General features: G+C 39.3%; 1 protein-coding gene across 1 annotated transcript in view; it reads left to right on the top strand.

Annotated features, from left to right (window-relative positions):
• The window catches only part of LOC128704577 (uncharacterized), a 64,384-nt gene extending 49,470 nt beyond the window's left edge, over positions 1 to 14,914 (top strand). Inside the window, exon 5 of the mRNA XM_070080537.1 lies at positions 11,701 to 14,914. Coding sequence (XP_069936638.1) covers positions 11,701 to 11,794 — 94 coding nt within the window. The 3' untranslated portion in view covers positions 11,795 to 14,914. The remainder of the gene's footprint in view (positions 1 to 11,700) is intronic.
• The last annotated feature ends 919 nt before the right edge of the window (positions 14,915 to 15,833 follow it).

The raw sequence follows: 15,833 nt of genomic DNA, 5'->3' as shown, positions 1-15,833 counted from the left end.
CAATATTTAGGAAGCCAATATTTACCTTGCAGAAGCTAGGAAGCTGCAATATTTACCTTGCAGAAACTAGGAAGCTGCAATATTTACCTTGCAGAAGCTAGATTTACCTTGCAGAAGCTAGGAAGCTGCAAGAAGCTAGCTGCAATATTTACCTTGCAGAAGCTTGGAAGCTGCAATATTTACCTTGCAGAAGCTAGGAAGCTGCAATATTTACCTTGCAGAAGCTAGGAAGCTGCAATATTTACCTTGCAGAAGGTATTTAGCTGCAATATTTACCCTGAAGAAGGATGAAAGCTGCAATATTTACCCTGAAGAAGGTAGGAAGCTGCAATATTTACCTTGCAGAAGTAGGAAGCTACATTATTTCCCTTGCAGAAGGTATTTAGCTGCAATATTTACCCTGCAGAAGGAAGAAAGCTGCAATATTTACCCTGCAGAAGGATGAAAGCTGCAATATTTACCCTGCAGAAGGATGAAAGCTGCAATATTTACCCTGCAGAAGGAAGAAAGCTGCAATATTTACCCTGCAGAAGGAAGAAAGCTGCAATATTTACCTTGCAGAAGTAGAAAGCCACAATATTTCCCTTGCAAAAGCAGGAAGCTGCAATATTTACCCTGGAGAAATAGGAAGCTGCATTATATACCTTGCAGAATTATTATAATCATAAAAAGTGCTAAACCGACATGTGTCATGCAGCGATGTGAGGCAGAAAGTAGAGCCTGGGCTATAAAGAGCTAGGTGCAGAGAGTAGGTGCAGAGAGTAGGTGCAGAGAGTAGGTGCAGAGAGGATCAGGGATGAAGGGAGCCTGGGCTATAAAGAGCTAGGTGCAGAGAGGATCAGGGATGAGGGGAGAAAACGGTTGGAAGGGATGCTAAGGGCTGTGTCAAAATTCGTACAGCAAAGCAGCTGCTGACAAAAAGTCAAAAAGTGATTGTAAATCAAATGCAGGGTCGTCTGCAAGAAGGGAAGATAATGTAAGAGTGGTAGGGCAGCGACGTAGCTGGAGGGAAATCCTGCGAGCTTGCTGGTAAACCAGGCAATCCACACGAAAGTGACAAACAGAAATTGGCACCTGACAAATTTCAGAGAGAGGAATAGGGTGTCGTTTCATGAGATACCCATGGGTAAAGTGGGTATGGCCGATGCGGAGATGGGATAGCGCAGTCTCCTGAGTACGGAATTGGTGGTAAAAAGATGGCCACAAACCTAAAAGTGGTTTAATAAAGTGCAACTTGTTATGGTGCATGTCTGACCACCGTTGTTGCCAAAGCCACAAAGATGGACAGAGATGACTGTAAAATAATCACTGACTGGAATACCTCTTTAGGAAATGGAAGATCATGTACCACTGACACTACAACAGTGTCCGCCTGTTCATTGCCCTGCACATCAACATGTCCAGGGACCCAACAGAAAATGGTGTCTTTGTTTTTGCTAGCCACCCGGCACAACCAAAGTTGAATAAGAAGGACCAATGGATGAGGGGACTCAAATTGTTTAATGTCTTGTAAAGCCCTGAGAGAATCTGAAATTATCAAAAACGTCGAAGGAGACATATGTTATACAGAGAAGTGCTATGAGGATGGCATACAACTCGGTGGCAAGAATACTAAGTCTAACAAATGACCTTGAACAACATCAGCAGGGAACACTGCCGCGAACCCAACATGACACCGTCAGAAGATTTAGAACCATCTGTATAAAGAGCGACATATGAGAATGCGACTGGAAGTGATTGAGAAAAAGAGAGTGAGAAGTAGCCATTGGCTGGAGAGCTTTGGTACACAGCAGTAGGGGAGAGCAGACACAAACCGTTGGAACCTCCCAAGGGAGAAGGGAAAAGGCAGACACTAAATAAACATACAAGAGAGGCAACTGAATAGAAGACCAGAGTGAGTGAAGATGAAGAGAAAACGGCTGGAATAAGCAAGGGCGCTGAACAAATAATGAGCTTCTACTAATATCTGAAACCATGTATACGTAGAAGGAACATGAAGGTCATGAGTGTGGACAAATTAACGAAGACAATGAGCATAGCAATGATCAGCTAAGGAAGGAACATTCATCTCTGCATAGAGGCTTTCAAGAGGGGATGAATGAAAGGCACCAAGGCATAAACATAGACCCTGATGATGAAGGGGATCTAACTTATAAAGAGTTGTAGGAGAAGCTGCAGAATAGACTTGGTCTCCAAAATCCAGCTTGGTCAAGACTAGGGTGGAATGCAAACGGAGGAGAGTTCGGCAATCTGCTCTACATGAACGATGCACATGAATTTTAAGGAGATTCAGTTGACCATGGCAAGCTGCCTTCCGATAGGAAATGTGAGGTTTCTATGTCAACCAGCAATCGAAGAGAAGGCCAAGAAACTTGACCGTATCTCATTCCAGAATACCTGACCCGTGTAAATACAATGGAATATATGGGATAAGAGGACGTCTAGTGAAGGTAATGAAATGGGTTTTCGTACTTGAAAATTTAAATCCATGAGAAATGGCACAAAGGGAAACTCGGTCAATCGCATCCTGAAGGGAGGTTGGTACCAGTCGACAGTCAGCACCTGCATAAGCTATAGCAAAGTCATCCACATAAAGTGACGACCAAATATGCAATGGAAGAATGGAAGGTAGGTCATTTATAGCCAAGAGAAAAAGGGTAGTGTTAAGGACACAACCTTGTGGGACTCCTTCAGCCTGAATAAAGTCTGAGGAAAGTGAGGCGCCAACATGGGCACCTGAATGTCTGTCAGATAACAAAGCAGCAAGGAAGGGTGGTAAATTACCACAGAGGCCTAAGGAGTGGGCTTGGGCTAAATTGTTATACCTCTAAGTGGTGTCATATGCCTTCTCAAGATCAAAAAAGACTGCTAGGATGGAGTGTTTGTTAGCAAAGGCATTTTGCACATATGTATCTAAGTGGAGCAAGGGGTCCAAAGTAGAGCGGTCCTTGCAAAAGCCACAGCGGCGAGGAGAAAGACTATTGTGAGTTTCCAAATACCGTATCAAACGTCTATTCACCAATAATTCGATCACCTTACAGACTACACTGGTCAGAACAATGGGATGATAGTGAGAGGTGCCAAGCCCTGAGATGCCTGGTTTGTGAAACAGTAGGACAATGGCAGATTTCCATTGTTGGGGGAGAACTCTTCGTATCCAAATAAGATTGAAAGATGCAAAAGGAGTGTAAGGGCTGTAGAATGCAAATGTTGTAGCATAATGATATGAATATCATTAGGTCCAGCTGCCAATGACTGGCAAGCAGTAAGCATGGACTCTAGCTCTAGGAGAGTGAAAGGAACATTATATAGCTCCATTCTATTACAGGAGAAATCCAAGGGCAATTGCTCCTTGGTAGTCTTAGATGCAAGAAATGAATGACAAAGGTGAAACCCTTGGGAGACATAGACAAGATAGTTCCCAATTTCCATGGCAATTTTATGGAGTTCTGCAACACTAATACCAGCAACCTGCAAAACGGGAGCTGGGTCCAGAGTGTACTTGCCACACAACTTCCGTACCTTCTTCCAAACTGCACACATAGGGGAAGTCGAGGTAATGGTATACACATAGTCTTGTCAACAAGTTGCATTTAGCATCATGTATGATGCAGCGAGCGCCTGCCCTTGCTCACTTAAAATCCAGAAGATGATCTGAGGTCTGATTATATTGATAACATCCTCACGCTGCACATTTCAAATGCACTGCACAGGCACACACAAGAGACCACCAAGGCTTGCATGTCTGAGAATGCCTGCCTGAGATTTGAGGACTAGAACGTGACACTACAGTCAAAACTAAGGTTGAAAACTGGTGCACCAGTTCACCAATAGAGAATGAGGGAGGGTCCCCACAACAGGCAGTAATATGAGAGTGTAAGTCCCAACTCGCTCGTCTAAATTGCCAATGGGGGCTACGAGGTGGTCGGGAAAATGTAATAGAAGTAAGAAGAGTAGGACAGTGATCACTGTCATGCAAATCTGGGAGAGCAGACCAAGCGTAATCAAGTGCAAGCGGCGAGGAGCAGACTGAAAGATCAGTGCAAGAGAGAGATTGAGTGCATGAGTCAAAATGGGAGGGAGTACCCATATTTAAAACATGAAGTGGATGAGAAGCGAGAAGAGTCTTCAGCTGATTACCAAGAGAGTCGCAGGACAGAGGTCTCCTAGCTACTCATGAATAAGGCATAAGAGGAAGATTCCTTTGAAGGCTGAGTCGAGAGACAGCCATAGCATAAGTATTAAGTAAGACCTTTGCTCTCCTTAAGACAATGGATTTCTCGTTCATCATGAGGTTCATGCAATTGAGAAAAGTATGGGGAAGACCGCAAGATGTACTGGCATAATCTGCGGCACCTGTGGAAAATAATGTATTTTCCGAAAAAATACAGTGTATTTTTATGAAAATTAGTGTAATACATTGTATTGAATAAAAATTAATTTGTAAATAAAAAATGGAACCAGCAGCGGGGAGAAGCATTGTTGGAACCAGGGTGGCCATTTTTTTAATGTGGTACAGGCATGCTAATGTAATGTGCTTAATTATCGTCGCTCTAGGCTTAAAACCTCTCAAATAGGAGCCGAAATTGTTGGATGTGCAGTCCTGCATAACTTGAGCATTAAGCAGATGGACAAGACAGCTCCAGGAACCTCAGATAAGATGTCTATGTTTATGTTTATAGTTCTGGCCAGTAATTTTTTCATAAATGTAGACAGGGGGTTTTTGAGTATGATACACAGTAATCTCCAGGGATCACAGTGTACTTTCATTAAACATAAATGTTTTAATGGGATGAAAGTACAGATGGGAGATCCTACAACTCTAAAATTATCTGGTTTTCTCTCGGATAAAAGGGCTCAATTGTATGACACTGTTTATGTAACTATCAGGTTGGGCAATGAAAAGAAATGTGTTAATGCAGTAATTGTAGATAGACTTCCAAAGAAAATATCTACAGTAGGGCTTAGTAAAGCTACAGAAAAACTTTCACATAATATAAATATAGCACCTTCTGGTGTAAATGATGATTCTGCAGGCCCAATAAATATTTTGATAGGTAGTGACTATTATGCCTCCTTTGTAAAGGGTATGGTAAAGAAATGTGGTGTCACCCTTTCAAAGACTGCAGGAGGCCATGTAATGTATGGCAGGATTCCTCGTAATAATAATGCATGACTAGAGGAAACTATAAATACTATTATTGTGTGTCTTACTCATGAAATCGTTCCCCAGTATAATTCTTCCATAGAAGATGGTGTTGAGCCAGTGCATAAATTGTGGAAATTAGACAGCATTGGAATAAATGTAAATAAAGAAAGCCCAGACGATTACTTTACTCATGAACAATACCGGAGAGATGTAAAATTTGAATCTGGACAATACTAGTAACGACGTTCAATCTCTGTTAACCCAACGAGGGTGTACCTGAAAATTTATTACTCCTAGACCCACTTGGCAGGAGGGGCTGTATGAAAGACTGATAGGAAGAGAATTCCGTGCAGTGTTAGTGGAGGCAGAGAATCGTATAAATAATAGGCCTCTCTCGTACAAGAGCGATACACCTGATGCAGATGTATTAACATCTTCTCACCTAATATGTGGAAGGAAATTGGAAGCTGCCCCTGTCTATAGAGATAATCTGGAAGAAAGTGATTAAGATTACAATGATGCGGCAGTGTTTTGTGATAAATTTAAAATGTTAAATAAAGTAACTGATCATTGGTCTAATGTGTGGCATAAGGAATATCTTCTTACACTACATGAACACTTTTATGGTGCGACAGAGGCAGTAAATCGACAGAACATTCAACCAGGTGACATTGTGTTAAATGATACTGAAAAACATCGAACATTGTGGCCTCTGGGCAAAGTATTTGCATTGTACCCAGATGCACAAGGTGTTGTCTGGAATGTCAAAGTGTTGTGTCGTGGCCAGGAAAGTTTATGCACAATTAATAAATTGATTCATTGGAATTAAATGGTATTCAATCAAACGTATATGAAAATCTTAGGGAAAGTGACATGAGTGATGCAGGAAGATGAAATTGTAGTAAGACCTACTAGAAGAACAGCCACTAAAGCCAGAACCAGCTGGAATCATATCCTAAAGGAAGGAGTAATTTGAGTCATTTAGCAACGAACTCTGGCCAGCCGCAGTGTGGAAAATAACGTATTTTCTGAAAAAAATCCAGCGTATTTTTATGAAAATTAGTGGAATACATCGTATTTAATAAAAATTAATTTGTAAACGAAAAATGGAACCAATAATGGGGAGAAGCGTTGTTGGAACCAGGGTGGCCATTTTTATTGAATGTGGTACAGGCACACTAATGTAATGTGCTTAATTTTCGTTGCTTTAGGGGTTATATTGGGCTTAAAACCTCTCAAATAGGAGCCAAAATTGTTGGATGTGCAGTCCTGTATAATTTGAGCACTAAGCAGATGGACAAGACAGCTCCAGGAACCTCAGATAAGTTGTCTATGTTTATGTTTAAAATTCTGGCCAGTAATTTTTTCATAAATGTAGACAGGGGTTTTTTGAATATGATACACAGTAATCTCCAGACAAATTGGTGAGTGTTATGATTATAAATTCTCCTTCTGTTTTATAAATGCGTATATGTAATCATTTATTAATTTTAATATACAGTCCACAAATTTATAATAATCTTTACCAGAATTCCTGGTGATGTATATTTCATTTGCAATTAATATAGGTCTAGAGCAACTTGTGGATATGACAGTTGTAGGTATCGAAGGGGGACATTTTTCGTGACCTAGGTGTTCCAAAATTCGTATTTGTCTATGTAACTTTGATAAATAATAATTATCTTTGTTACCATTTACTGGTATGTATCTGATGAGTTACATCCAGGTAAATGTAATTTTCCACAGCACCACAGACCTGGCACTCCTCTGCAGATCTGCAGTATTTAGTGGGATGTCCAAAGCACCAGCAGTTTTGACACTGTTGTGGAGTAGGGACCACTTAACAGACCTCTAGGTGATGGTCTGCAATATAAATGGAGGACGGGAGTTCACAGTAGTCAAAGGTTAAGCGGGCGATATTCCTGGGAAAGCGCCTCTGCCACGAACAAGCAGGACATATGTATCCACTTAGAAATGTCCTGAAGGGCTAATTGCTCCAAAATATCATCAATGCAAGACAGCAAATCAATGGTACGTGGTAAAACCACCATACCACTGCAGTAATTGAGAGTAATGCATTCTGAACTGTAATGATGCACACACCGCAATGAAGAGCGTGAAAGGATATATTCTAGCCAATGTGTTGTAAAAGAGCTTTGCCAATACTATGGTCAGAAAGATAATCAGTTGGAGATGTTAGTTGTAGGGATAAGAATTTAGTCTACTGTGTACTTGTAAACATGGTGTGTAAAGGAAGTGAGCATGGTGTAGGTTGCATTTGGATAGAATGAGCAGACATCAAAGAACCAACATCAGTAGATGGTCTGGAACGTTCAGTAGTAATGTGGGCTGCCCGACCTGAGGTAGGTAGGCAATTCAAAAACCATTGCACTGTATTTGGGAAGCCAGATTCATAGTTAAAGGTGTGCAAGAGGCAGAGGCACTAACAGAAACAGACTGAGCCCCTGCATCTGGAGCAGGTGATGAAGCATCACCAGCAGAAGGTACAGAAGTATGGAAAGAGTCCAGAGAATGGTCCAATAATGAAGCTGTGTCAGAACAGTATGTGGGAAAAGAAAGAAGGAAAGAAAAAGAGAGAAAAAAGAGGGACAGTGGAGGGACAGTCCCTAGAAGGCAAGAAAGGGCCATAAGTTCCCCCCTCATCCGAGAGGAACGAAATCATAACAATTCTATAACAATGCTAAACAGGTCAGGCAACTTAGCAACACAAGCTTCAAGACACAGGTGGTATAAATGTCTCAGTATATAACTCTCACCACTGCCTCATCTTATTAGTCTGCCTCGAGTGCACTAAGTAGTGCAGATGCAATGTAGAACCCGTGCCATACCTACCCTTCACGACAGTAAACCAGTGTTCTGGGATAGCGACCTCACATCTACTGAACCTCCTCGGTGAGCAAAAGAGGGTTGTCGGAAATCCACCACAAAGCATACCTCTTTTGGTTGTCACCTACCAGAGCCAACAGGCAGCCTCTGGAGATATGCCCATCATCTGCAGGGCACCCCATCCACTTCTAGGAAACCATAATGCCAGAGGGAAGGACCCCAGAGGCTACAAATGGGATGGGGAAAATGGGAGGGGGGGCAGTTGGGAGGGGAAAGGAAAGGGGAAAACAAAGGGGGAGATGGGGAAGATGGGATAGGGAAGGGAGGATTGGGTGGTAAATAGGTTCAGTCTGAGGAAGAAGATAAAAAGGTCCAATTCCTCAGACCAATAACCTCTTCACCGCTACTAGGAGCTCCCCTTGAAAAGGCCTTGCAGAAGGTAGGTAGATACAATATTTACCTTACAGAAGGTAGGAAGCTGCAATATTTACCTTGCAGAGGGTAGGAAGTTTTAATTTTTAAGGTGAGGAAGGTATATTCTTTATATATAATATTATATATATATATATATATATATATATATATATATATATATATATATATATATATATATATATATATATATATATATATATATATATATATATATATATATATATATATATATATATATTTATATATATGATCACTGTAAACATTGTTCCTTGATAATATGAGTAGTCACAAAATCGCTTGAAATTTCATTATTCTTTCACAGTGGTTGTTTTGCATATATATATGTCGTGCGGAATAGGCAGAACTTGCGATCTTGGCTTAAATAGCAGCGCTCATCTTGCCATATAGGACAAGCGAAAATTTGTGTATGCAATAATTTCACCAAAATCATTCTGAACCTAACGAAAAAAATATATTTCACTGTTTTTGTTTAGTATTAAATTATTGTAAACAAATCTAAAATATATTTAGTTGGGTTAGGCTAAAATAAATTGAGCTTGTTAAAATAAGGTTAGGTAAGTTTTCTAAGTTCCTTTTGGTGCAAAATTATAATTTTTTACATCAACATTAATGAAAAAAATGTATCTTTAAAGATATAAGAGAAAATTTTAAAAAGAACTTAATTTCAAATTAGTTCTTGCTAATTGACCAGTTTTACATATTCGGCACGATATATATATATATATATATATATATATATATATATATATATATATATATATATATATATATATATATATATATATATATATATATATATATATATATCAACAAGTCGGCCATCTCCCACCTAGTCAGGGTGACCCAAAAAGAAAGAAAATCCCCTGAAAGAAAATACTTTCATCATACAACTCTTTCACCTCACTTATACATAATCATTGTCTTTGTAGAGGCACTCAGATACGACAATTTAGAAGCATATATAAAGATATATAACATATCCCTCCAAATTGCCAATATCCCAAATCCCTTCTTTAAAGTGCAGGCATTGTACTTCCCATTTCCAGGACTCAAGTCCAGCTAACCAACTCCCTGAATCCCTTCACTAAATATTACCCTGCTCATACTCTAACAGCTCGTCAGGTCTCTCCTTCTCCATTAACTCCTATCTAACATGCTCATGCACACTTGCTGGAAGTGCAAGCCTCTCACCCACAAAACCTCCTTTACCCCCTCCCTCCAACCATTTCGTGGACGACCCCTATCCCACCTTTCCCCTACAGATTTATATGCTCTTCAAGTCATTCTACTTTGATCCATTCTCTCTAAATGACCAAACCACCTCAACCCCTCTTCAGCCCTCTAATGCTTTTATTAACTCCACACCTTCTCCTAATTTCCACAGTCCGAATTCTCTGCATAATATTTACTCCATACCTTAGACAGGACATCTCCTTGCTGCAGCATTTACAACCCAAGCTTCACACCCATATAAGAGTGTTGGTACCACTATATTTTCATACATTCCCTTCTTTGCCTCCGTGGATAGCGTTTTTTGTCTCCACAAATACCTCATTGCACCACTCACCTTTTTTCCTTCCTCATTAACCTCATCCTTCAAGAACCCATCCGCTGGAAAGTCAGTTCCCAAATAAATGAAAACATTCCAATCTTCCATACTCTCTCTCTCCAATGTGATATTAAATTTTTCTTTATCTAAATCGTTTGATACCCTCATCACCTTACTCTTATCTATGTTCACTTTCAACTTTCTACTTTTACACACCCTCCCAAACTCGTCCACTAACCTTTGCAACTTTTCTTAAGGAATCTCCCATAAGCACAGCATCATCAGCAAAAAGTAACTGTGTCAATTCCCATTTTGTACTTGATTCCCCATAATTTAATCCCACCCCTCTCCCCAACACCCTAGCATTTACTTCTTTCACAACCCCATCTATAAATATATTAAACAACGATGGTGACATTACACATCCCTGTCTAAGACCCACCTTTACCAGGAAGTAATCTCCCTCTCTTCTATACGCCCTAACCTGAGCCTCACTATCCTCATAAAATCTGTTTACAGCATTTAGTAATTTACTACCTATTCCATATACTTGCAACATCTGACACATTGCTCCCCTATCAACTCTATCATATGCCTTTTCTAAATCCATATATGCAATGAGAACTTCCCTACCTTTATCTAAATACTGTTCACATATATGCTTCCATGTAAACACTTGATATACACATCCCCTACTCACTCTAAATCCTCCTTGCTCATCTGCAATCCTACTCTCTGTCTTACTCCTAATTCTTTCAATAATAATCCTACTGTTCAGTTTACCTGGAATACTCAGTAAACTTATTTCCCTATAATTTTTACAATCTCTTTCGTCCCCTTCCCTTTATTTAAAGGAACTATACAGGCTCCAACCCTATATCACCCCAGCTTTTAACATTTCTGTCATGATCCCATCAGTTCCAGCTGCTTTACCCCCTTTCATTCTACGTAATGCCTCACGCACCTCCCTCACACTCACATCCTGCTCTTCTTCCTGCTCCCTTTCTTCATCGATATTTAAATGCTCCTCAAAATATTCCTGCCATCTACTCAATACCTCCAGCTCTCTGTCTACTAACTCCCCTACTCTCCTTTTAACTGACAAATCCATTCGTTCCCAAGGCTTTCTTACTTGTTCATATATGTATATATATAAATGTATATATATATATATATATATATATATATATATATATATATATATATATATATATATATATATATATATATATATATATATATATGTCGTGCCGAATATGTAAAACTGGTCAATTAGCAAGAACTCATTTAAAATTAAGTCCTTTCTAAAATTTTCTCTTATATGTTTAAAGATAGATTTTTTTCATTAATGTTAATGTAAATTTTTTTAATTTTGCTCCAATAGAATCTTAGAAAACTTACCTAACCTTATTATAACAACAACAGTTTATTTTAGCCTAACCCAACTAAATACATTTTAGATTTGTTTACAATAATTTAATACTAAGCAAACACAGTGAAATATATTTTTTTCGTTAGGTTCAGAATGATTTTGGCAAAATTATTGCATACACAAATTTTCGCTTGTCTTATATGGCAAGATGAGCGTTGCTATTTAAGCCAAGATCGCAAGTTCTGCCTATTCCGCACGACATATATATATATATATATATATAATTTGCATTTCGAGTTAATTGAACTAGTAATTTTTTTTTTTCAGATTTGACCATTCAGATCCACTTGGAAAACTTTATTGGGGCTACGGTGATCTGAAAGCCTTACAGAGACCTGAGAGCCCTGAAAATTTATCCTGACAAGGATGTCTTGATGCTTTCCCAGGCTAGGATGCCTGGCCAACTTATCCTGCAAGGAAGACTGCCAGGAAGACTACCAGGAAGACTGCCAGGAAGACTGCCAGGAAGACTGTCAGGAAGACTGTCAATAAGACTGCCAGGAAGACTGCCAGGAAGACTGCCAGGAAGACTGCCAGGAAGACTGCCAGGAAGACTGTCAGGAAGACTGTCAATAAGACTGCCAGGAAGACTGCCAGGAAGACTGCCAGGAAGACTGTCAGGAAGACTGTCAATAAGACTGCCAGGAAGACTGCCAGGAAGACTGCCAGGAAGACTGCCAGGAAGACTGCCAGGAAGACTGCCAGGAAGACTGCCAGGAAGACTGGCTAAATTATCAAACCTAGTAGAATGGAAAAACTGTATAATACGCAACCAAGAATATTGATGTCATCTGTTTGCAGGAATGTAGATTGAAAGATGGAGCACCTCCACCAAACTTGCCTGGATATGCAGCTTATAACCTAAGGTCAACCAACTGTTGTGTGATGTATGTCAGAAAGAGCTTGCCACATTCACTCATTTCCTTGCAGAGTCGATTTAACATGCATTATCATGGTGTCAAAGTATATGAAGGCGATTTTTCCATAAACATTTTTAATCTCTATGCCCCAGCGAACCAGCTTCGACCTGATGCTTTACCAGATCGCATCAATAGTGAACCTACCATCATTCTTGGAGATTTTAATGCCAGACATAAGAATATTGGTGGGTCTATAACAAACACCAATGGAACTAAACTAGTGAGATTGCTAAATGAGCATGATAATGTTCGAATTGTGGGCACTACTGAGCCTACTCACATATATGGTGGCATACTAGATCTGTGTCTTGGATTTAATACATCATATACGATGCATGACTCTGTCATAGTTGATGATCTTCTATCTGATCACTTCCCAAGACTAACAACTGTCAACCTTGATCACATCTCCAGCAATCAAGGAGCTAAATACAGAAGGAGGAAACTTATTCTCAAACCAGAACACAGAGACAACTTTATTAACCACTTGGATCAATGGTATAAGAATTACGAGCCCATTGGCACACAAAAATTTAATGATGATTTAATTACCACTATTGAGAGTGTTCTCACAGATCAAGTGGGCAGGAATAGGAAACAAAAATTCTCCACTATAAATAACAATAAAAACCAATGTAAATACTATAATGATCCACAGCTGTGCAATCTAACACATGCAGCTAGGAGGATTGGTAAAGCATACCGTGAATGTAGAACCCCAGACCTGCTCAGAACGTTCCAAGCTGCACTAACAAATGCAAGGAATAGAAAGGAAGAACTTAGGCAACAGGAATAGGAACAGTTTGTTAGTGGATTAAATAGGTCCACCCCTTTGAGTTTGGCTTGGAAAGGTATAAATAAAATAACCAGGAAAAAGACTGGCAATGTTGCTCATCCCTTTCCTCTTGAAAAAGCAAATGACCTCATAAATGACTGGTCCAAAACATCCAGGCATGAAAGCCTTCCATCTCATATTAGAAAAAATTTAGAGAGTACTTCTGAAGAAATGTTGAAACTGATTAATTTTATGAGCCAAAATATTGATGAGAGTGATTGCCTCTTTACCGAGTATGAATTAGATAATGCATTAACCAAAGGTCGATCAACTGCTCCTGGAGAGGATGGTATAACCTATGATATTCTCAGAACTCTAAGGCACGTGCCTGATAACCCTTTGTTGGCACTGTATAATCTCAGTTACATTGAGGGCGTTCTTCCTACTTCCTGGACCAATAGTCTCATTGTGCCTATCCCTAAGCCCCAACAGCCTGATACATTTAGGCCGATCTCCTTAACTAGTTGTCTTTTGTAAAACTTTTGAAAGAATGATGCTTAACAGACTGTACTACAGAATCAGACATCAACTTTCCCCCTACCTCTATGGGTTCATGAAAGGTAAAAGTGTGCAGAACTGTATTTCCACCTTTCTCACTGCACACACCTCTACTAGTTTTACCACTTTTCTTGATCTAAAATCTGCATTTGATATTGCGAACAGAACCGTTATACTACATGAACTAGCCAAAATGAATATTGGTGGTAGCTTACTCTGCTGGATAATAGGATACCTGTCAAATAGAGTATCCTCTGTCCTTTACCAAGGCTTCAGAAGTGATTCTAAAGAAATGTCTTTAGGTACACCGCAGGGAGGAGTTCTTAGTCCCCTGCTATTTAATATTCTGATTAATGCTCTCCTAAATGCTCTACCTGCCTCACCTAAACATATAGCTATAAGCTATGCATGATCCATACAACAGGGCATAAGAAGATGAATACCATTCTTATTGAAGTTCAAGCAATTTGTAATCGACTAGGCCTCATAATATCTTCCTCTAAAACAAAGATATTAACAAGCAAACGACATCCCCCACCCGTCTATTTGCAGGGTGAAATCATTAGCTACGTTAAAACTTACAGATATCTTGGTGTAGATGTACCCTTTAACAAATCCACTATACCACAACTAAACAAGAAATGTAAAGCTAGGCTAAATGCTCTCAAAGCTGTTGCTGGCTGCAACCCCAACTATGGTGCAAATGTGAGAATCGTGAGAATGATGTACATAGCCTATGTTAGGTCCTTAATTGATTATGCTGCTCCCATGTTGATATTAGCTAGAGAAAGTTCTCTCCGACCCTTGGAGTTAATGCAAAATGAAGCTCTCAGGATTATTCTTGGCTGTCCCAGATCTACAAAAGTTCTTAACATGAGGAAGGAGCTTGGTATTTCTAGTATCAGTGATAGGATTGTTGAAATTAACACTGTATTAGAATGTATTAGAATGTATTAGAATGTTGAGAAACGAACCAGACACTGTCACAGTGAATCTTACCAAGTGTCTAGAGGTAAATACACACAGATCTAAATGGATTGTGAAAACGTGCAATTGCATTAAGTTTTATAACCTGCATGAACTGTATCACTGTAGGCAACAAGAGCATTTCACCCCTACATGGAAGATGTGTTCATTTAATATCACATACCTACAAGTCCCTCCCAAGAAGCTCATTGCTAGTAATCCCTTCCTTAACTCTCTTGTTGGTGCAACTGCTCAAGAAGAAATTTCTCACCTAGCTGGTAGTAATAAGTTATCACAAGTTATATACACTGATATATCTAAACAGGAGTCTTCTGGCAGGGCTGCATCTGCTCTTGTTGCCACCTCCCTAGTTAAGAAAGATAATAAATTTGTTGAGTTAGGCATAAGAATTAACAACTGGGCGTCTACACTGCAAACTGAATTGTTTGCAATCCTAATGGCGCTAAAGCTAACCTATGACACTGAGCTTGACTCTATCATCATTACTGATTCTATGTCATCATTGAAGGCTCTTGGCTCATATAATGACTCCAACAACATGCTCATTGGAGAAGCCAGGTATAGATACTCAAAAATTAGGGACAAAGGAATTAATGTACAATTGCTATGGATCCCATCACACATTGGATTACTCCTTCATGATAAAGTTGATATGTTAGCCAAGAAGAGTATCGAGAAGGAGAATGTAGAATATAACTTTGGTATAACTGTGTCTAGCATTAGGAATAATATTAGGAGAGAAGTAAATAATGAAAATGATTGTTATAGGAATGCAGTTAGAAGCCTGAGTAGATCTATAACCCACTATGATAACATGAACGTAGATAAGTATGTTTATGGAGCAACTTGCAATGTGAACAGACTGACTGATGTTGCAGTGACCAGGCTTAGGCTTGGTTACAAGTACTTCTGGGAGTTTGGGAGACACACAGATGATGATCAAACTAAATGTAAATTATGTGATCAGGCATATGGTCACTCTCTTGAACACTATGTGCTTAATTGTCCACTTATTGAGGAATACAGAGACAGACAGTATAATAACCTATGTGACATGTCAAGATATCTTATTAATGAAAATAAGATACCAGATATACTAAGGAAATTTCCTAAATTTGCTTGTAACAGATAAGTGAACTATAGATATGTAGATATAAATC

Source organism: Cherax quadricarinatus, unplaced genomic scaffold (genome assembly GCF_038502225.1).
Source record: "Cherax quadricarinatus isolate ZL_2023a unplaced genomic scaffold, ASM3850222v1 Contig574, whole genome shotgun sequence".
Taxonomy (NCBI): domain Eukaryota; kingdom Metazoa; phylum Arthropoda; class Malacostraca; order Decapoda; family Parastacidae; genus Cherax; species Cherax quadricarinatus.
This window is presented reverse-complemented; position numbering and strand designations above follow the sequence as displayed.